The sequence below is a fragment of the Pholis gunnellus genome (assembly GCF_910591455.1).
Source record: "Pholis gunnellus genome assembly, chromosome: 21".
Lineage (NCBI taxonomy): Eukaryota > Metazoa > Chordata > Actinopteri > Perciformes > Pholidae > Pholis > Pholis gunnellus.
In genome coordinates, this window is record NC_136548.1 from 16,647,376 (window position 1) to 16,661,103 (window position 13,728).

Consider the following 13,728-nt stretch of genomic DNA (forward strand, 5'->3'; position numbering starts at 1 on the left):
GGGATGTAATTCTTCGGACTGTAAACATGAAGTCAATCGGCATCAGAAATAGAGAGAATACTAATTCCAGGACAGATAAAAGTACCGGAGTGTTTCTCAGTCCCACACAGACCGTGATGTTCTCCTCTCAGATCCTGTATTCTTGACGGGTTGTTTTCTTTGTTTAAAAGTGAATTAAACATCCTAATAACGAGGAATGACCTGATTTGTGATTATTGGCCACCAGTGACCCTTGCTCCAGTTTCTCATCCGTCCCTTATTTATTCTATTTCTTTTTTAAACCTGGCACGAAGAAGACAGAGGTCTGTTTCCCATTACAGAGGGAGACTCACTCTCCTGTCTTGTTCCAATTGAAAACAGCTTTTTCGGGAACATTATTTAAACCTCACCATAAACGCGGCTCAAACATCTGACGACAGGTTGGGTTCATTTGCGGTTGTAAGTAATGATGAGGTAAGTATATTATGTTGTCTATGGACCCAAAATAATGAACACATTTTATTGCCATTCATTTTTCTCCTATGTCAAAATGCGTCTTTAAAGGATTACTGTTAAATTCTAATAAAGGTCAGATGTGGGGTTGGTTAGGAATCAGCGAGGCAGGCCCACTGGCACTATTGGGAACTGACAAAGCCATTACGTGTACGGTGGGTTGCCGGTGAATGTTTGTGGCTGGCACACAGTGTACTCGTCCAATTTAGAATACATCAGATTCAAGACCTTTGTTGTAAGTCATCCCTTTACTTTTATCCACTGTTTTCTTCCTTAAAACTGTTTTACCATATTGTTTTCATGAAGCAGCAAAGAACCTGACGTTGAACACATCAATAACTTTACCTGAGTTAACATCCGTCTCACCAACAGTAAAGATAACTCACTTTTAAGACGAGTATGGGAGCTTAACTCCTTCATCACCGTCAATAAGAATAAAGTAACCAAGACCCGTAATCCAGTTTTCTGTAAGATACAAGTTTATAAATACATGATTTTCTTTTCGTTTTCTTCCAAGTGGCACAACCTCGAGTAATACTGAAATTTTGAATCTTGAAGAAACAAAACATTGACCTCATTGTTCTCTCGTACTCTGAATACGCTCTCACTGATTGCCATTCGTCCATCCAGTCCTGCACTGAACATGTCTTCTTTTGCGGTGGGAAGGCAGACTCCTCATGCCCTCCACCATTCAGAGCTCCCGGTGGGGGGGGGTCGAGGTCCATTACAATGGACAAACATCACCCTGCCCGTTGTTTTTGTTAGCCTCTAATTGCAAGAGCCACGGCAATGTTGATTGTGGCATTCATTACGAACGTCATTAGCAGAGTCATTCACTCTGGGGGGGCATGTTAAGGAGTTTTTGGAGACAGTTATCTGCTTTTGGCATTGGGTAAATAACACAAGGGATACCTTTCTGTAAGTACGACCGTAGAACAAGAATACGTGTTTGGAGGAGCGCGATAAGGAGAGGGAGTGGGAGTTGTAATTCTTGTGCTGCAAGACACTCAGGAAAGATCCAAAACGCCTGTTTAGTTGGGTAAGTGAATTTATTTATAAGTGAATTTATTTACATTTTCTCCTCATAAGTTACAAAACACAGGAAAAGTTGCAAAGTATTTTCAGTCTGACTGGCGATTAATCTGCAAACATTGAAACTATCTGTGACTCGGACACGATGAAGTTGACATAAATACATTTTCCCCCCCAATATTTTTAAACGATTATATTTATACATCCCTTACAGCACCACTAAGAGCTCAACACACATGAACCGTCGTTCACAATCCAAAACGTATTTACATATTGCTAATTGACCCTGCAGTTGCCGCTATTGTGTCTACTGATTGACCACCAATTACGTCATTAGTCTGTGTTAGCTTGTTCTGATAAGGACTTAACTACCTGGAGCTGAGATAAGTGCAGACTCTGCGGTATCTACGTAACCAATCTGTGGTGTAAATTGACTTGCAATTATCCAGGCATCTACTGTAGGTCTGAGCCAGAATACTGAATGCTAATGAAACAATGAATGCTAATGCTAAGTACAAGTCAAACACAGAAGTTATGATTACTGACAATGCAGTCCTTCTACATTCTACAGTCTACTCGTCACCTCTGACTTTTCCCAAAGCGAGTGAACACCTCCAGTGTGATCACCGCTACTTGATAAAGACCGCTGAGCGAGGTACTGGGTCTACTGGTGGCCTGCAGGCTTGTGGTCCCACCTGAACGAGACGGAAGCTTCTGGAGCTCTGAGACGGAACATTATGGCCACTAGAGATGCTATTTGTGTACAGTTCACTCAGGTTTTTGTTTCATTTCGTCAAGTTATTAAATGCTTCTATTTCATTAAAATGTGCAGATGATTTTTAAAAGTAGCTTGATTTAGTTAATTAAGTTTTAATCTAATTTTTGCAAGCAAAGAAAGAGCTTTTCAAAACAGTTTTTCCAAATTGCTTAACCAAAATAACAATATCAAAGGTGTACAACCCACAAACTACAATACAAACAATACAGTATATCATATAAAGTTATAACATTACCTTTTAATTATACATCGTACGTTTCGTCCAATTATAGATGTGTTTGGCTTTGTATTCTGTAATACAGAGACGGTGTAATGTGTGATTTCTGCCTTGCTCAACGGCAGGTCAGTAGCAGTTGTTGGGGAGAGGAGTAGACTTTTACTGAAGCGGAACCCTCTAATTTATTGCCAATTGTTGTCAATTGGCTTTACGGTCACCAAAATAGAAAAACAATCGTTTCATTGACTCTTTAACTCTGTTGGTTCTTCTCAATTCAGGTTCAGTAATCGGGTTCTCGCACTTAATGTTTGTGCCGAATGGGTTTTGAACAGACTTCTTGTCATCGCTCACGGTCAATGAAAGCATCGGTATTGATTTCTAGGCTGATGTTTTCTACAGATGTTTTCAGCTTCATGCCATCTGGTAGATTTTTTTTTGTCTGGTTTATCCAAACTCCCACTGAAGTGTGTTCTGGAACTTTTTGTCCAACACGTTGTGTATTATTTAAGTACCTGCATGAATCAATAAATACATAATAATTTTACATCGCATAGTAGCGCTTGGGGGGAAAAGCTGAAACAGTTTTATTTTCTAAATACTTAAAACAGACTCACAGACCTGTGCCTGTCTTTATTGAGTGTCTCAGAGTTGGTAATCGGTCCGAGCTGGACATTTATTCTCATATTTGGTCATTCTTTTAGCCGTCCAGAGTAAAAACATTTGATATGTCCTATTTCTGCTGATAGAGCTCAAAAGGAGTCCTGATCTGCTAGAAGATCATTCTGTTCTGGTAGAGGAGATGATTTGGAAACGGTTGATGAAGATGAGCTAATTAAAAGATGTCGTTTTAACTAAAGCTGAATCATTTTTGTGGCGGGAAAATGTGAGAAATGAGGATGAAAATCTGTCACACGACCAAAATATCTCAGCAGTAAGAAGATGCTGTTAAGACAGGACAGCAGAGAAAAGGCAGATTTAGGACAGGTGGTGTTCAGACCAACATTAGCCCGTTTCTCATCGTCTTTCTCATAGTATTATAAACCTCTATGCTGCGTCTTTGTGTCTTATAATCCTTCGAACTCAAACCGGCCAGCGGCGGTGCTGATTTATTTTCATTCTTCTCTCGGGTACTTCACTCTTTTCAGGTAGAAAGCACAGCTGTGAAGGATGTCATGAATTACACCCACTTGTTGTGAGAAAGATCTGTATAGCAGATGGATTTCAGACAGGAAGAAGTTCATTCACAGTCTAAAAGAAACAAATCGTGAGTGGAAGACGAACACGCTGTTTGCACGTCGAGAGAAACAACTTTTACTCCATGATGATACGTCTGAAGCATTTCACTGGAACGGTACGTTCTTAATGTTCTCCTTTATTTTCAAGATGTGCAGAAATCACCAGGAACATTATTTTTATCCCTTTTTGACGAGTAAAAAGAAAACAAAATGTGCAAAAATGAATCTTGTTTGTTTCCCTCAAGCGACTTTGTCTCCCCTCCACTCACTCCCCCCTCTCTCCCCCCCAGAACTAATGGCTGATGGTAATTACATTTAATGAGATCATGGGGTCGTCTGCAGGGTGCACTTCTGCAAATTGCTCTCAGCGTGGGGTCTGAAGTGGGATAGGGTAGGGGCCAGCGGGGCAGTGGAGGTCGGGGGCCACGAGTGTTTGCCCAGTGTTTTTTGGGGCGGGGTGGGGGGGCCACAGTGGCTTTACCTGTCACTCAGTAAGCAGTGGAACATGTCGCGCATTTGTCTGCCTTTGTCCTCCTCGTTTGTTTGTCTGGCAGAGATAACCACACAGAGGTGCTCTTCTTGGCTCCATTGTGTGAAGCTGCTGTCAGCCCGTCACGTCCATCCACCCCCCCTCCACTCCCCCTCTCTCCCTTTTCTCCCACGACTGGTCATTTCGCCACTATTTTCTGGCTGCAGGCAATTTAGTTAATCCATTAACCACTAATTGTCTCCTCCTACCCTGTTGCTTGGACAAACAGCCCGGCAGCAGAGGGGGAGTAAGACTTGGTGACCTATAAAGTCACACTGGAAGAGGAGGCAGCCACTGTCGCTGCATGAACCCCTGATCCTCCACACGTTTACTGGGACTTTAAGCTTTGGATTTTTATTTGGTGTGGAGTCCTTGTCAGTCTCTCTCGCTCTTATTTTTGTATTTTTTTTTTCATCAATTGTTTGGCGGAAATGTTCGTCAATCTCTGGATGCTCTGCCTTTGTCTCTGCTTCTACTTGACTGAAGCTCGTATATGGGCCTGGATGCTCAACTTGCCTCACAGCCCTCCCAAAGAAGGAGCCAAGGCACTCAGAGAAGGCGCCCCTGCATCCAAAGTAACCATGGTAAGATACCGGATACTGTGCGCGGTTATACGGCTTCTTTTGTAATCATACCGTTAAAAAGCACTTCTGTGTGTTTTATAAGCTCAGCGGAAAAGTAGAATCAGTGCCGCTTCTTGCTCCTTATATGCAAAAACATGCTGTTAATGCTTTTGCACAAGACTTTAGTCTTTACATAGTTCATGTTCTTGATTTTTTTTCAAGTTTCAATGAAAGTCTTTAACATCTCCAACCTGTTTTTTTTCTCCCCAGGCTGTGTGCGACCATGACAGGGCCTGTGGACGGGGCTTCTCCTGTGATCGACACTTCGGTCTGTGCGTCCCTCTGCGAGGGGAGGGCCACTACTGTCGGAGGGACGCTCAGTGTGTCCGCGGACTCTGCTGCATGTTTGGAAAGTGCCACCGCAGCATCCCCAACGGGCAAGAGGGTAAGAGGTGCACATTCAAACCCTGTTCGTCTAGCGTGTGCGTTTGTCAGTTTGGAGTTTCAATACAACTGGACCCTTAATAAATAACCGTTATTTTTCTCCATCCAGGTGCCAGATGTAAGGTGGACAGGGACTGCGGGGCATCCATGTGCTGCGCGCGGCACCACGGTGAGCAGGTGTGCAAGAGGCGTCTGATCCGCCGCGAGAGCTGCTACGTTCCCGATGGTGGCCTGGCATTCAGCATCAACCAGATCTGTCCGTGTGATGAGGGGCTACTGTGTCGGGAAAACGGTGCATCACACCGGAGAGAGTAAGTCAAGCTTAAGTCAAGCTTTCATTTAAAAATGATGTATTCAAAATACCACCAGGTGTGGCGTCCAAGTGGCTAACAAGGTGGTCCGTGTCCGGCCCGGGACCCTTTGCTGCATGTCGTCCCCTCTCTCTTTACCCTGCCCGTCCTGTCTGTGTATCAAATAGACCACAATATACTTATATATGTATTTATATGCACACTTAAAAAGCCTTTATCTTTGTGTGAGTCTGCTCTTGATGTGCACTGTTGTCCCACAGTGCGTTGCACAAAGGCAAGCGAGGAGCTACTCACAGCTGGAACGCATTAAAACAAATTAGGGACGTCGGTAAAAAGACTCCAGGAACAGCTCAGAAAGCCCAAAGAAAACAAGACGCTATTAAATCCTTGGAGAAACATTTTTTTTGTGAATTTTAATCGGCAGTGACATTCCAACATTTTATTTGACGGGTATTGGCACATGTATCACATCCCCGCTATATATAGAACTGTGGTGATTTATTTGGATACACATTTATGCTAATGAACCTGATATGATGAGGGATTATCAGAGGACCTTGGTGCTGTGGTCATTCTCCTGTTTCATCAAACTACACTTTAAATAACTCCTCAAACCTTCTGTAACATTGTTTTATAATAACGCCGTCTACACATGTTCTGACCTCAGTTTGTTTGTCTTTCAGGAGAGATTTTATTTACCAGCCAGAACGAACAAGTTGGAGCTGCCAAGTGCCCAAATCTTGATGCCAGCCTCCACACAAACTATTTATTCTGTACATATGTTGTATATGATTGTATAATTTGTACTTATTTTCAAATATGTTGTAAATGCTACATGTTATTATTAGAGTCTCACAGCAAGGATGTATTTTGTTTTTTATTATTTCGTTTTGTACATTTTGACAAAAGCACTACTGTATGTAGCTCAACAACGTCATACAGTGTCTTCCTCATGCGTTTAGTGATCTTTGATTATATCTATAAATGTGTGCTCCCTTTCAATTTATAGAATAAAAATAATCATTTTCCAAAACCAACGATTTGTGTAATTAACTTCATTTTAAAGCTGCTAAAAATCACTCCTCATCAATAATAAGTACAGATAATAGAAATAGTAGAAGAAAATGTTTTGCTGCTCTCTTGTGGTGAACATATATAAGGAGATCATGTGACAAACGTGTCTGTTAAATTATACACATAGCAGATAAGAAAAAGGTCAGTTTGTCAACCGACTGAGCCCAAAAATTAGATTTTGAAAATAAATTTGAATAATTTTGAGAAAAAGTCATGATTCTAAGAAAAAAGTAATAATATCAGGAGAATTAAGTTCCTTATTTTTAAGAACTTAACTTAATTACAATTAAAAATAGAGGTATAAGAAGTTCGGATACTTTGCTGCATGTTTTGAATGAAGAAGCAACAACAAACCATTGACAGACACCTTTCAGGTTTAGATGTAAGTTAATGGTTCACACTCAAAAGATTTTAAAGCTCAAAGCGGACACACTGAGCACGGTTCTTGGTTGTTGCATAACACGGTGGAGTCTTGCGGCTCCATCACCAGATGTTGTAACGCTAGCTGTCTCCTGACCCGTTTTCTCAGATCGGTATCTTCCTTCACAAATTCCCCCGTCGCTCCATTCAAATGCTAATCGTCTGCAGTTTGCCCCCTTCAATTGCTGGGTGACTTGAATTGTTCCGTGAAGGACGTTAGTGTCTCACGTCTTTGCTATCGTTTTACAGCTCTCATCATTGAGTCCTTGCGAAGGCGCTGTTTGAATGGAAGTGCATGTTAAAAACTGAGATTTCTGGATGTATTGGTGCGTTGGAGGCATAATCTAGCTTTTCCTTCCCTTTTGAGCGTTGACCATTTTATTCTCTTTAAAAACGTTGATTTCGAACACGTGAAAACTGTCAGTTTAAAAGGCTTCAGGCAGCATGATATTAACCAATAAAAATGATGTAAACAGGCCAACGAGAACACACGTTTCACACACATACGAAAGGCTGGCGAGACAAAGACGATATCTAATCGCATGAGACTGAGAGAAACCTTATATTACTGAATGCTGCAGAACACAGGCTTATCATCTCCAGAACACTAGTTACCGGTGAATGCCCGCTCTTATCTGAGCTGCCATCACTTTTTCAAGGTACCCATGCACGTCTGTTTGCACTAATTAGCTTCTTAAATGGTATTCTGTTTCGTTTCTTCCTCTTCGGCCAAGAGGTAAAAAAAGAAGGAACAGTGCCCGTCTGGTTCTCCGTCTACCTCGAGTCCTGTCCTCAGAAAACGTCTATGACTTTATCAAATGTAAGACAAAAAAAGTAACAAAATCCACCTACCAGGCCCTTTAAAGCTCAGTAATAAACACAAAATGTCTCGTTGTTAAGATCGTTCGGAAACTGAAGTGTAAAAAATGCCAAGAAATAAACCATAAAATGGCAAAATCTTTACACTTTTTTTTTTTTTTTTTCTCGTTTTAAACAAATAACATATAATCTGTTAAGCAGTGATCTTATAAGGCTAGCTATGTCCCCCTGTCTTTTGCTAAGCTAACCAGCTGTAGCTTCATATTTAAAGTACAGAGATGAGCGCGGTATCAATTTAACTCTCCACAAGGAACTGAATAACGTTATTCCCCAAAAGGTCAAACTTCTGCTTTAAAGGAACAGTGTGTAGCATTTAGAGGAGATATTTGCCAGACGTGGAATATAATATTATTAAGTGTCCTTAGTGTGTAATCACCTGAAAATCTGATTCGTTTTCGTACTTTCTTTACCTTCGACTGAGCTGTTTATATCTAAAGGAGCGGGTCCTCCACGTGGTGTCAGCCGTGTTTCTCGTTTTTTTTGGTGTTTTTGCGTCGGCCACCGTAGTTCTCTACACGCTTGGCACACGGCAGTTTCAGTTAGTTGCAATCTGCAACCTCACCACTAGATGCCTCCGCATCTTACACATTATGTCCATATATCAGTTCCTTCAGTATTTTGACACTGTGGGAATGAAACAAGGATTGAAAAGAGGCTACAAATCTACTGGAACAGTCTTTAGCTATAGTCTTGTTACACAATGTGAGCTGTGATGTTGAGCTTACAGTTTGTGAAGTTTTCTTCCTCTGCCACAATGATGATGCCAGGTAAATATGGAATACATTAATCGTCCTCCTACAACTGTTTGGTAATAACTGGATAAAATTGACGAATTTCCAGTCTCTGGAAAAGGTGACTTTGAGCTCCTTTCTGAGCGGTAAACCCGTGAGACGCTGGTCATTTGGAAGTGAATGTCCGAGCAGCACAGAGAGCTTTTTGTGCGCAGAGACACAATAGAGCTCTTAAACCTGCCATGGGGGAGAAGTGGAGACGGGGGAGAAAAGGGGGGAGGGAGGGAAGATGATTAGCCTATAAAATGCCTCCTCAAGCTGTCAAGATGTTAGTTTACAGAGTCACTCGTGCTGGTAGCGTGTTGAAGAGCCATGAAGATCCTCTGACATCAAACCATTTAAAAGTGCTTTCTTTCCTCTACAGGTGAGTCTTTTCTTTAACTAATGACAGATTTATATCTTTATATGTTGAGTATTCTCTCATTGCTAACGTCTTTGATCTCTCTGCAGCGTCACAGTATGGCTTCTGTCGGTGCCTTATTAATGTTTTTGCCTGTTGCATGGACATGCTCGCCCCAAAAAGCAGGTAACTCCACTGTGGCACACGGATCAGTTGGTACTTATGTGTTTGTGTCATGTTACCCTCACAAAATATCCACAAATCACAAATTTCTCTTTGAGGACGTTAGAGTACGGCACCGTCTGTCCGTAGACCTTCTATTAGTATCAGAAGAAAAAATCACAAGAAAGCTTTTAAATGGAAAAAAGGCAGAAAACTGAACGGAATAACATGCAGTGAATGTGTATGTAAAGAGTACACTGAGTACAATTACAATACGGAGAAACAGAAAACATTAACTAAATAAAGCACTCAACATATAGTATTAAGTGCGTTTCAGGCGAAATGTTCATTCAACCTTTATTTTAACTCTGAAATACATTGACCTCCTTTTAAAATATAGCCGAGTAATTAAATGATAAACAATTAGGGCGCCAAGAAACACAAATAATAAACTTAATAATCAGCAAAGGAATTATAATTTAAGGCAAATAAATGTAAGCGTTATTGTTCTGCATGCTCTTCCATGTTTCAGGTGCACAGTGAGAAAGATTCTGGTTTTCCAAGCTCAGTAAAAACAGCCGGCACCTGCAAAAAATCCAATGATTAGAGCGTCTTCAACATGAGCCCATTAAAAGACAACAACACAGCAATGTAAGGGCGTAAATAGAAAACATGAAGAGCCTTATAAATCAATGAAACCTTGTGTCTATCACACCTTACACAGAGAAAAAGCCACCCAACCTTAACATACAGCTCACATTGATGAGTATTATAATTATCTCCAGTAATACATGTTAGTGTGAAGAGATAAACAGCGTCCAGGAGCTACAAAATGTCTCCATAATCCAAAACAAGCATCACTGTAGAAGTGTTTCGAGTGAAGAAGGTTTCTCTCTCTGATTGTGCCTTATTATTTCAGACTACGTTATGGTGTCATGTTTCCCCAACGCCATCATTGCCAACGTCCCAGAGTGTCCTTACGGCTGGGAGATCGAGCAGCTGTCGCTGGGCGGAGTCTGTTACTCTGGAATCCACAGCCCAGGCTTCTACCGCTTCAGCATCCCAGACCTGACGCCCAAAAACCACTCGTACTGCGGAACCCAGTCTGAGGTGAGGGATGCGTTAACCACAGTATGCAGCCGTGGAGAGGAGGAGGTTTTGATTTATTTGTTTTCAATTATATCTGCCACTCAAATTTAATTTAGTAGATTTTAAAAACCAGAAACAATGTCCCCTTTCTCAGGTTGAGGTAATTCAAGATAAGCTCATCAAAATGCAGGAACAAGTAGTTTACAAAAAGAAAGAAAAGACAAAAGGAGAAAAATGACAATTACAAGAAACTAAAACAATTCCGAGGAAAATTTATCACACGTTCGATATCTCCAAACCCCAAAACTATGTGGATATAAATGCTACTAGAGTTAATTTGGGACATTCAGCCATTTCAATGCACTCAAGTTTCTGTCTCAGATCAAATCAATTAAACAATTACGGAAAGCAAAAGTCTCATTTTATTCATATTCCTTCTGACAGTACGTGGCCGGCAAAGACCCGAAGTACGTCTTCTCCAACTCCATCGTGTCCAACGACACGTCGCTCACGGTCAGAAACCAGCCGGTGAACTACACCTTCAGCTGCGTGTACCGAGCAGCGTACCTGCTCAACAACGCCGTGTTCAGCCAAAGGTAAGCACACCGGCGCGAGACACGAGGCGACCTACCGCGTGGAAGATGAGTGCATTCTCACCCAATGACTTGCAGCGTTTTTACTAAACCCTCTGCTTTTTCCAGAGTGGCTACAGTTTATGTCAACAACGGGAGTTTAGGCACTTTTAGATCACAGTTGTCTATGAATGTGTTCATGGTGAGTAGCCGCTCAGTGTCTCCAATGGAGGCAACATGTTTAATGTTTGTTTAGTGTTGTTCAATGAATCCTGTGCAGAATAGCTGTCTAGAAAAACAATGGTAGAAGTTATTTGTAGTAATTAAAAGCTTGTCAGTCAGATGAAGAAATATAAAAGTTTAAATGCATTTTGTAGAATTCAAAGTTCCTGAACGCCAAGGACTCCCCGTATGTGATCGACACTTCTGAGATCGGCTCTGAAGTTTTCATCGGCATCGAGGCAAAAGGACTAAGTAACAGGTTTATCACCACATTTTCCTTAAACGCTTAAAGATTATGTTCGTATGCCGCTCGATTTATAACCCGCCTTTTCGTTATCACCTCTCAGGTTTAAAGTTGTAATAAACAACTGCTGGGCCACTCCTACTCCTTACTCCACAGACAAGAAGAGGTGGAGTCTCATCATTAACAGGTACAAAGTAAAACAACAGAGGCATCGTTTTTTTACTTACTAATACTTCACTCTGCTTTGATCGGATAACTTTACTGGAGGTGAAACAAGTCTTTGTCTTCCAACAGCTGCGCCTCCGACAAGACTGTGACTATTTTTGAGAACGCCAAAGACAGCCGCTCCACGTTCAAGTTCAACTCTTTCCGCTTCCGGCGGCTGGAGAAGGTTTCAACTGTCTGGCTTCACTGTGAGGTCCAGGTCTGTGACGGAGAGAGACTCAACTGTCTGCCAGTGAGTACAAACTTTAATACCAAACGCTAAAGCACTGTGACACTTTATTCATCAATCCAACTTCTGCCCTTTATAAATACAACGTACAGTATGTGTTGTTACGACCAGTTTCTACAGAGAAGCACATTTAATCAAGAACAAGTTTAAGGTACTTTACTTGAGTATTTCCATTTTCTGTTACTTAATACTTTTAGCGATTTCAGAGGAAAATATTGTACTTTTTACTCCGACGCTTTTGTCCACAGCAACGTACAAATGAGACACAATCTATGACAATATTAGCTGCAACTTGCTTAATGTTTTCCATAAAAAAACAGATGATAACCTTTAAAACCAAGTTAATCGTCAAAAGTTAAACCAGCGGTCCCCAACGTTTTTGTCTTATGAGTTTTTAGAAAGTGATTTCCCGTCCACAATTTAAATTGTTAAGCTTAAAAAAAAAGTACAATTACGTAATATTTTACAACAAAAGTAAAGATCCTGAGAATGAATATAGATTTTTGTAGCTTTGTATGTATTTGTTATTCTTTTCTCTCCCATTAATCATCTCACGACCCCTCTGATTTATCTTGTGACCCTTTGGAGGGACCCAACCCCTATATTGGTATAAGAATGTGCACCTACATCACCTGATTTCTTTCACAGATTATCTGTCTCAAGTGACCGTTTGAGGAATTATTTTACCGACTGCAGCTTTAAGTAGAATTTTGAATGCAGGGCTTTTACTCATAGTGGTGTATTGTTGTGTTATGCTGCGTTCTATTAACCTCGGACATCAGAGGTCGGAGCTGGAAATGACAGAAAATATTTTCATTGATCGTTATTCTTTAGTTTTATTTGACAAAAACAGGCTGATGGTTCCTCCGTGTCTCTTTCCTTCAGGGCCCCTGCTCGTTCAGAAGTCTGACATCAGAGGTAGAACCGAGTGGGGGGATCCTCACTGCTGAGTTTCACATTAAAGGTACAGTTTTATAAATGCTGACGGGTTTTGAACGTCTCACAATATTAAACATCCTCTGCAGACGTGCTTTAATAAATCATAAAACGCCGAACATGCATCAGATGATACATGAGAAGTTTTGAAGGAAGCTTTGTTATTCCCCCTCTTTCAAATTAAAAGCCTCCAATAGCTGGCTGTTGAATTCAAACATTTTGTTTTAGTTTGTTGTTATTTGTCTTTACTGTATCAGCTTTTATTTTGTATTATGACGTCTTTATCTCTGGACAGGTATTGATTCCTCCAATAATGGACACATGACAGGTAAACAAAATGAGATGCACTGATAACTGCGATTGAAGTGTCTGATGTTCAGAGCCGTGGCAGGATTAACAAAATACCGATATTTCATTTATTCAGTCAATCACTGGATATTTTTATGAAATTAATGCTGTTTTAAGCCTTTACTTCACTTCCAGGAGTCAAACTCTGGTGGGAAAACACTTGATCTTTTTATTTGTTCGTCTAAAATCATTAGATTTCTAAATTGGGAAAGAAACAAATGAAAGCTACGGCTCAGATAATCCTGTTGCTTTTCTTTTATCGACATTTGATCCGATCTGTGTTTTTCTTTTCCTTTTTCCACCACAGGAACGTCACTCTTCATGCTGCTGGTCGTGCTCGTAAACACATGTTGTGATTTAGTGAATGAATCAAGAATGTAGTAAAAACTTCATGTCACCCCACACTCAATCGATTTTATACTTTTCTCACAGATATTATATGTAATTAGGACATTTATTGACGCTTTGGATAATCTTTATTTAATCCAGAAATAAAACTCAGAGTCTCAACATGACAGCAACACAATTAACACACACTTTAATATTTAATATCTTCCAATAATACCACCCAGAACAAATTGTGAATGTGTAACAAT

The 13,728-nt window shown here is 40.7% G+C and overlaps 1 protein-coding gene across 1 annotated transcript; it reads left to right on the top strand.

The window, feature by feature from the left end:
- Positions 1 to 9,224: 9,224 nt before the first annotated feature.
- On the top strand, positions 9,225 to 13,513 carry tectb (tectorin beta; the record flags this gene model as incomplete). The annotated part of the gene is made up of 10 exons (XM_079183131.1): positions 9,225 to 9,291; positions 10,187 to 10,377; positions 10,801 to 10,952; positions 11,028 to 11,130; positions 11,306 to 11,409; positions 11,498 to 11,581; positions 11,689 to 11,851; positions 12,734 to 12,812; positions 13,080 to 13,112; positions 13,440 to 13,513. The coding sequence occupies 10 exons, from the start codon at positions 9,225 to 9,227 to the stop codon at positions 13,511 to 13,513; spliced, it is 1,050 nt and encodes a 349-aa protein (XP_079039257.1).
- Between the last annotated feature and the right edge of the window lie 215 nt (positions 13,514 to 13,728).